The sequence below is a fragment of the Ranitomeya variabilis genome, chromosome 1, assembly GCF_051348905.1.
Source record: "Ranitomeya variabilis isolate aRanVar5 chromosome 1, aRanVar5.hap1, whole genome shotgun sequence".
NCBI lineage: Eukaryota > Metazoa > Chordata > Amphibia > Anura > Dendrobatidae > Ranitomeya > Ranitomeya variabilis.
Genome location: NC_135232.1, coordinates 364,335,027 through 364,344,132, shown reverse-complemented (window position 1 = coordinate 364,344,132; position 9,106 = coordinate 364,335,027). Strand labels below are relative to the sequence as shown.

The 9,106-nt window shown below is 39.3% G+C and overlaps 1 protein-coding gene across 1 annotated transcript in view; it reads right to left on the bottom strand.

Moving 5' to 3' along the window:
* Nucleotides 1-1,971: 1,971 nt before the first annotated feature.
* Nucleotides 1,972-9,106, bottom strand: part of SLC28A3 (solute carrier family 28 member 3) — a 138,871-nt gene continuing 131,736 nt past the window's right edge. Inside the window, exons 17-18 of the mRNA XM_077248953.1 lie at nucleotides 8,044-8,170; nucleotides 1,972-2,600 (exon numbers count right to left, since the gene is read on the bottom strand). Coding sequence (XP_077105068.1) covers nucleotides 2,474-2,600; nucleotides 8,044-8,170 — 254 coding nt within the window. The 3' untranslated portion in view covers nucleotides 1,972-2,473. The remainder of the gene's footprint in view (nucleotides 2,601-8,043; nucleotides 8,171-9,106) is intronic.

Sequence of the window (9,106 nt, the reverse complement as noted above, 5' to 3'; positions counted from 1 at the left end):
CCCAGAGGGTAAAGTCGCTTGTGCAGCTATTGCGTGCTTATGTCCTGAAAAGCCCATCCATACTGGGACTCTATGCCAGCAAGCTTGTTTTCCTGGGCTGCCATGCAGGTGCTTAAGTCCTGCAAAGTCTGTCCAAACACTTGTTGATTGTGTTCAAAGTTCCAAACTTCTTTTGCAGACCTTCCACATCTTTCTGCAATGATCTAATTATGGAAAACACCTACTCTAATCTGCTCTCTGCAGTCATTGTTCCAGCAGTCTCCTATTTTGTGGCTAGAGTATCCTGTAATAATTATAGGGGATAACTCAGGAGACTCTTTGCATGGGACAAGACAACTACAGGACACAGTTTTATAAGTGGTAAAGTCTATATTATCACACGGTGATTCAAACAGGTGCAGAGAGAAACTCAAGTCCACAACACTTGGAGTAAATATTAAACGCAGCTTAGCAGTCTATAGGAAACTTCAGAGGAAAATGCAAACACGCAGAAAGTCTATGAAGCACAATTATTCTTGAGGATACTTGACACAAATAAGTCCTTGTTTTAGTCCAAACACAGATAAATATGCTTATAAGGCAGTTCAAATAATATCTTAGCTCAACCAGGGAGGCCTGGGTAATAGTCTCACGTTTTTGCAGAGCAGCAACAGCTTACATGTCCAGCAAATGCAGATGGAAGTAAACACGAGCAGCAGATGAAGGATGATTACTGGAAACTGGTATATGCAGCAGGTACTCAGAGCAGAGTAGCAGGATCACCACACAGGTTCACAGGAGCAGGTATATAGCCAGGGAGTCATCAGAGTCAGGAGCTGGATGCAAGGTAGAATACTCTAGCACAGACTGAAGGCTGGGGTGGAGTTTTATAGCAGGAAGACACAGTGCACATGAGACCAAAGACGCCATCTTGGAAAAGGGCAGTAATGCACAAAAGGTAATAAAAATGTTCAGAGTTCTGACATTTTTCCGGTGAACTCCAAGTTCTCTTCGATTTTGAATGTTTTATTGTCTGTCCTTAAAGTGAAGTAAAAGTGTGATGCCATTATTCTCAGCAGTGATCTGGGAGTCAGAAATGCTTCCAAGGGTTTTCCCAATGTTGTTCTCCTTTCTTCAGCACTTTCTCCATCCATTTCAACATTCAGACCAGATCCAGACCTCCATGCAAGGTGTGCTGGAAAAATGCTCAAATTTACCATTACACTCATTAGTCAAAACAAGCATTACGAATTGCTTGGTTTGAGTAACGAGCATCCAGGCATTATAGTGCTCACTCATCCGTAGTCACAAAGCTTAAAGGGAACCTATCAGGTTCCCATGCTCCCAGAACCACCAGCAGTTACATCTGGATATGTATACACCCTGCCTAACAGACCCTGTATTACATTAAATACATAAACAGATCTTTAGAAAAATTATTTTTAAAGTCCTGTTTATGATATGTAAATAAGGCGTTTGACTATGGGGCGTTAGTGTCCCCAGCCCACTAAGCATGTTATCAGACCCCTGTGGGCGCACAATCATAACTTAAGTTACAAGTGTTGGCATCATCGCAAGTGGTATACTTACCTCACGCATGCCCGCAGCGTCTTCACCTTGAATCATTGATCATCTGAAGCCAGGTGTAGGCATCCCGGCCCTCAGGGAGGCGCACTGCGCATGATTGGAAGACACATATACACGGCTTCAGATGATCAATGATGCAAGGGGAAAAAGCTGCGCGCATGCGCGAGGTAAATATAGTACTTGCAATGACGCTGGCGCTTGTGAGTTGTTATTACGCCCACAGGGACTGTTAGGCAGGGAATTTACATATACAGATGCAACTGCTGGTGGTTCTGGGGGCACGGGGACCTGACAGGTTGTTCCCTTTAATTCATTTAGTTGCTGTGCACGTTTATAGGGCATAAAAGCCATTCACGCCTTTATTAAAAAGATGAAAAATACAAAATAAAAAACAAAGACTAATCTGAATGTAAACATTTTATAACATATAAATAACATTCAAATGTTTTAATGTTTCAGTTGAAGTTGTTATCGTTGACATAGACAAAACTAAACAATCATTTTATTTAGAAAATGTACACTTCTGTATAAAAATGTATATACAAAGAACTGTATTTATCCAGGATGGAAGTGTATGTGCATTTTCAAGCCCATTTTACAGTCTACATATACAATTAATCTAGCTATTAAATATCTTTGTAAATACATTGCAGTAGTTGTATTATCCTTAAGCCACTTTATAAATGCTAAGATAAGCTATTGGGAATGTGTCCCTGTTGACTTTTTCCAATTATAAGAAGCAGAATTGTGAATGCGGCTCTGAAGTATAATACCAGTTGTAAGTCATTGTATTCACAAACATATTCAACTTCTTATGGAGATTAATTCTATTTATAAAGTGTAAAATTGAATTTAAAAGTGAAAATACTTTTTAATACATTTGTAGAAATTGTAATCATACAGTAGTCTAAGCTACTGCAGCAAACCAACTACAATTGAAGGATGGTGAATCAATGATCTGGCAGCATCCGGATAATAGGTTCATGCTATAATTGCCTCCAATGGTAACATTTGTTGGACTTTCAGCAACAACCCTGCAACAATAACAGAAGAGAAGATTATTATCATTGCTTTCCTCAATCTTCAACTATACTTGATTTTGAAAATATGGATACAAAATGTTTACTAACGGTTTATTGAAGTGTATAGTCTATACGTAAAAATATCATTATTGTTTGTGTTATAGAATTAAATTCTAAGGTTCCTTTTCAGTGGGTGGACAAATTGTGCCACTTGACCATATAACAAATTGATCTACACTAGTTTACTTGCACTTCTATTCTTTTATAACCATGTGAGTTTTTGAACTATGATTCTTTGTGTAATTGTTCATTTAATCCCATATGGTTTCCATTACAGTCAACAATCGGATGAGATAACTGTTCATAGGAGGGAATGCGAAGACAGCAAACAATGCTTTTTATGTCAGCATAAAAGTTGCAGACAGTGAAAAACAAGCAAATTATTGTTTGGTTTTATTCAGATTTTCTGACTCAATAAAGATAAAATCAGGTGTAGATCAGAAAGGAAACAATAGGTAGAAACAATAGATATTATCGCTCCTCTTTTTTTTAATCCACGCCTGCATCACAAACCTGGATAAAAAACCTGCAACAGAAATCAGCCTGTCTGGCCCCGTTGTAAGGCGTTTATTCAAATTAAAACCTGCGTTTTACAGTACCAGTAAAAGCTATGAGATTTCAGAAATCTCAAGCAAACTCATTGTTTTTTTCTCTAAGTGAATTGGAAAACTGCTGCATTTTTGAAAACTGCAGCATGTCACTTCTTTCAGTGAAGACCGTAAGAAAAAAAAAACGGGGCAAAAAACGATGCTTTTTCATTATACCACCGAACAAAAAGTAAAATAAAACACGACAAAAAAAGATAGCAAGTAAAAATGGTATCGCTTAAAACGTCATCTTGTCCCGCAAAAAACAAGTCGCCATACAGCTCCATCAGTGGAAAAAATAAAAAAGTGATAGCTCTAACAAAACAGCGATACACAAAGTATAAATTTTTCTATCAAATAGATTTTACTGTGTAAAAGCGCCAAAACATTAAAAAAACTATATAAATCTTGTATCACTGTAATCATACTGACTGGAAGAATAAACTCATCTAATCACTTATATTGCACGAGGAATAGGCGTAAGAAATAAAACTAATTCTTCTCCTTCTGTTGATTTGTTCATTTTGCCTCCTAAAGATCGCAGTAAGGCTAGGTTCACATTGCGTTAGTGCAGTCCGTTCAACGCATGCATTAAATGGACTGCGTTAATGCAAGTGCCAAAAAAGATTTTGTTATGTGATCGTGCTAGCGCAGATGCTCTATCTGCGCTAGCAGTGACGGACCCAGAAACGCTGCAGCCCGCGTCCGAGGGTCCATCACAGAATGACGGCACATTGCTAGCACATGCCAAATATGGCATGCATTGGCGATGCGCCCGATAATAGGGGTTAATGGCAGCGTTAACGGACTGCGTTACACCACGTTATGCCGCAGTGTAAGGCTAGGTTCACATTGCGTTATTGCAGTCCGTTCAGCGCATACGCTGACTTTGGTACAGCGCTAGCGTAGATGGAGCATCTGCTAGCTCCATCTGCGTTAGCAGTGACGGACCCGGAAACGCTGTAGCCCGCGTCTCGGGTCCGTCACTCAATGACGGCACATCGCCTAGCGCACGCCCATTGTGGGCGAGCGCTAGCGATGCGTCCGACATTGCTTTCAATGGCGGCGTTAACGGACTATGTTACACCGTGTTATGCCGCGGTGTAACGTAGTCCGTTTAACATACCGCCATAACGCAATGTGAACCTAGCCTAATTCAGTCCATCTAGCGGACTGCCATAACGCAATATGAACCCAGCCTAAGGCTCGGCTAACATTTATCCCGTGCTCTACTATGAGCATTTACACTGGGGCTCCTGTGATACGTGATTCAGACGGAACCCTAGGCAGAACATTTTTTTTTCCATCATCTCCACATCCGAGAAAATCGGATCACACTCAGATTATACTCTGATCAGAGTCTGATCATAGTGTGATTCAAAAATACAATTAAATACCAAAAATACAAAATTTTTATTAGGGAAGACAGAAAACACAAGTAAAAACATATATTAAAATACAACCAACACACCACTGGTCCTATAATAAGTCAATATATAGAGACAGCTTAAGGTACAATAGTATAGCGTAAATCACGCCACCAACACACTATTGGTACTATCATGAAATATATAGAAGGACAACCTAGGGTACAACGATGTATCACAAATAGCACTACACATATGCACGAACAATGGCTTGTGTACACAATAGCTTATGTACACAGAGCAAGGCAGCAGGTAAACTCTGGGCGTCCCCAGAGTACCGTATAGTGCGGGAGTGTGTTGGTGGCATGATTTACGATATACTATTGTTCCTTAAGCTGTCTCTGTATATTGACTTATTATAGGACCAGTGGTGTGTTGGTTGTATTTTAATATATGTTTTTACTTGTGTTTTCTGTCTTCCCCAATAAAAATGTTGTATTTTTGGTATTTAATTGTATTTTGGGAGTGCGCCCTATATGCATAGTCTCTTTTCTTGTTTGTCTGATATATGCTGCTGCTATGCATTGAGTTGCACCCTTCACTATACTTACCCTATAGGTTGTGATTGGCTCATTGACCATTGGTAGTGCTCCCTAGCTTTCCCCCTTTTTTGATCATAGTGTGATTAGCATAATCAGACTGATTTTCTTGGAAGAAAGAAAATACGGTCTTGTGACCCTAGCCTCATGCTGTGGAATGATGGTGAACAATTGTTGGTACAAACAATTATGACAATTATTGTCATGCATAATGGGTCCATTACACATAAACATGGTGTAAGAAAATTGTAATGTGTAAATGAGCTTGATTTTACATTTACAAGTTTTGTCCAGACTAAACAAATGTTATCGCAGTAGTCAGTGGTGATTTATCACTTCAATATGTTGTCATTGCCTTTTTGGTGGGAGTCTGTTGTGACTCCACCAAAACTTAAGGTAAGGGCTTCAGCCGGTACAAGGTCTACTCCCACCAACCAGTCTGTTAGTATAAAATATATAGCTCTGGCAAAAATTAAGAGACCACTGCAAAATGTCCAGTTTTTCTGATTTTTCTCTTTATATGTATATTTTTGAGTAATTCCCAAGCAATAAATTTTGTAATTTTTTTTTTTTCTGAAAAGAAGAAATGGTCAAAGTTAAAAAAGCAAAAACAAACTAGTGCTTTCAGACCTCAAATAATGCAAAGAAAACAAGTTCATAATAATTTAGAAACAACAATTCTAATGTTTTAACTCAGGAAGAGTTCAGAAATCAATATTTTGTGGCATAACCATGATTTTTAAAAACAGCTTTCATGCGTCTTAGCATGCTTTCCACCAGTCTTTCACACTGCTTCTGGCACAAAAATGTAAGCAGTTCTTCATTGTTTGATGGCTTGTGACTATCCATCATCCTCTTGATTACATTCCAGAAGTTTTCAATGGGGGTCAGGTCTGGAGACTGGGCTGCCCATGACAGGGATTTGATGTGGTGGTCTCTTAATTTTTGCCAGAGCTGTATTTGCTTACTGTAATGTGCTCCATGACTGATGTAAAGAGGACACGTTTGAGAATGAAAAACAGAACAATTTTTGTTTAGACATTAAGCCAAGGTATGCTCTGAAATTTTAGCTCTGAAGCCACCTATAGAATTGTGAAGTTCTAGCTTGTAAAATTTGTACCTTAGCATTGGTACAAGGCAAGATATTGCAAATATTTGCAAGGTTAATGTAAAATGGTGTGATATGGAAATGTACTTAAGGGTAGATTCACACAGTTTATTACCAACCAACCTGGATTCAGCAGGACAGGATTTTTTAAGCTATCCTGCTGTTCCGGGAGGTCAGGGAAATGTCCTGACTAAAACTATATCTCTGTGTCTTTAGGACAGGTATACAGTTGAGTATAATGATGGAGCAGGGAGCCCTCAGATCTCTGCTCCCCCATTCCATCTGAATAGATACTGAAGAGTTTACAAAGGAACTTTAGGTCACATGATTGGATATCAGTGACAGGCTCTGAGAAGCAAGAATGTGACAGGACACACAGGTGGGATGCTTGAGGGTATGTGTGGGGAGAGATTATTATTATTATTATTTATTGTTATAGCGCCATTTATTCCATGGCGCTTTACATGTGAGGAGGGGTATATATAATAAAAACTAGTACAATAATCTAGAACAATACAAGTCACGACTGGTACAGTAGGAGAGAGGACTCTGCCCGCGAGGGCTCACAATCTACAAGGGATGGATGAGAATACAGTAGGTTAGGGTAGAGCTGGTCGTGCAGCGGTTTGGTCGATCGGTGGTTACTGCAGGTTGTAGGCTTGTCGGAAGAGGTGGGTCTTCATGCTCTTTTTGAAGGTTTCGATGGTAGGCGAGAGTCTGATGTGTTGTGGTAGAGGGTTCCAGAGTAGGGGTGATACGCGAGAGAAATCTTGTATGCGATTGTGGGAAGAGGAGATAAGAGGGGAGTAGAGAAGGAGATCTTGTGAGGATCGGAGGTTGCGTGTAGGTAAGTACCGGGAGACGAGGTCACAGATGTATGGAGGAGACGGGTTGTGGATGGCTTTGTACGTCATGGTTAGGGTTTTGTACTGGAGTCTCTGGGCAATGGGGAGCCAGTGAAGGGATTGACAGAGGGGAGAGGCCGGGGAATGTGTTTGGGGTTGTGGGTCATCATATTGTATTTGGTGGCATCATGTTGTGTGGGAGCTGCGATGGCATCATACTGTGTGGAGGGCACTGTGGCAGCATCATACAGTATGAAAGGGCTGTGAGGACATAATATTGTACCGTGTCTGTGGCTATGAGGGCATCATACTTTGTGTGGGGACCGTAGAGGAAGCATATTGTTTGTGTGGGGGCATCATACTGAGTGTTAGGGCTATGGATGTGTCATACTGTTTGGAGGGACTGTGGGAACATCACACTGTGTGTGTGTGGGGCAGTGGGGAATTATACTTTATTGCTGGGCTCTGGGGACATTATGCTCTGTGTTGGCGGAATGTTGTCTGGGATAAACTGTGGTTTTCATGAAAGGGATACGATGCTGTGTGGAAATACTAATTCGCTTCAAGAGGAGAAATATTTCTGTGAGGGCTCATATAAAGGAGTTTTTGAGTTTAAGGACGTGGCCTAGTATAAAATAATAATTGTCGCAAACCTGTATGGATCCATCTTTCCTATTTTTCAAAAATGTAAGATGTGGGTTATTGCAGAAATATCTGCAAATGAAAATCAGAATGCACAACAAGCACAATGATTTCTGCAAACCTCATTCAGATGATTGGGTAGTGTCACAGATATTTCTGTATGAATACAACCTAAAGTATTTATTCATCAAATTCTGCAACTTGAACACTGTAAAAAAAGGAAAAAAAAATGATAACACATAGTTACCCTGTGTAGAGGTTCATGCAGCAGTCAGTAATCTCCGATGTCATAACAGGCAAGTCTGTAGAATTAAGGAAGGCGCTGTCTAATACATCACTGCATATGATTGAGGTAATTGGTGGGGTTAATATTCCTGTAAATGGTACGAAGTAATGAAGAAATAGAAAGATATTATTTTACATAAAACTAGAATCAAATTATTCCAATAAATATAATCTCAAATAACTAAAGTAGACCACACTTAGATAGATAGATAGATAGATAGATAGATAGATAGGTACTATCTTTATGTATCTATCTATCTATCTATCTATCTATCTATCTATCTATCTATCTGTCTATTATCTTTGTATTAGATGCTCAGTACCTAGGTAACTCCTCACTCTGAGATTGCATGGTGGTCGGTAACAAAGGCAATGAGCTGCACACTATAGAATTAAAAACCCCTGTGTTCTTCAGAGGAGAGGATTTGGAACATAAATTGCAAAGTTGCTTTATTTTACTTTGCAATTTTAACCATTTAAGAACTTGAGCCAAGCCAATATTTTTCTTTCTGTATAACTTTCTCTTGCAGGTTTCAAAGTGGCCACTGGGACTATTTTAGACTCCTACTTCTTTTTCTTCTAGGATATCCACATGTACAATAGCATCGGTAGACTATGTACTGAAGCTTCAACTGAAGGAGTGTCGTGAATGGGGGAAAATGTGTTATCATCAGCTGCCTATATAGTAGGTTTTACATGCTATTGTAAACCTGCCTGTGATGATAGTGAGACTTCTGAAAAGTTTTTTGTAAAAGAAAGGCAGTAAAATAGCCACAGTCTAAAATAGTCTAAGTTGCTCGTTTGAAAACGGCAAGATTACTATTTAAAAAAACAACAAAAAATATTGCGTCATATATAAGAAAAATACCACCACATGTTTTAACACAAAATCATGTTTTAAACTACAGGTCATTTTACGATGACACATTTTTTTAAGGCTATGTTCACATGTCCAGTAGTGATCCGTTGGAAAGGATCCAGCAGCATTTTTTTGACAATGAAGTCTATGGAAAACGGATCCATTA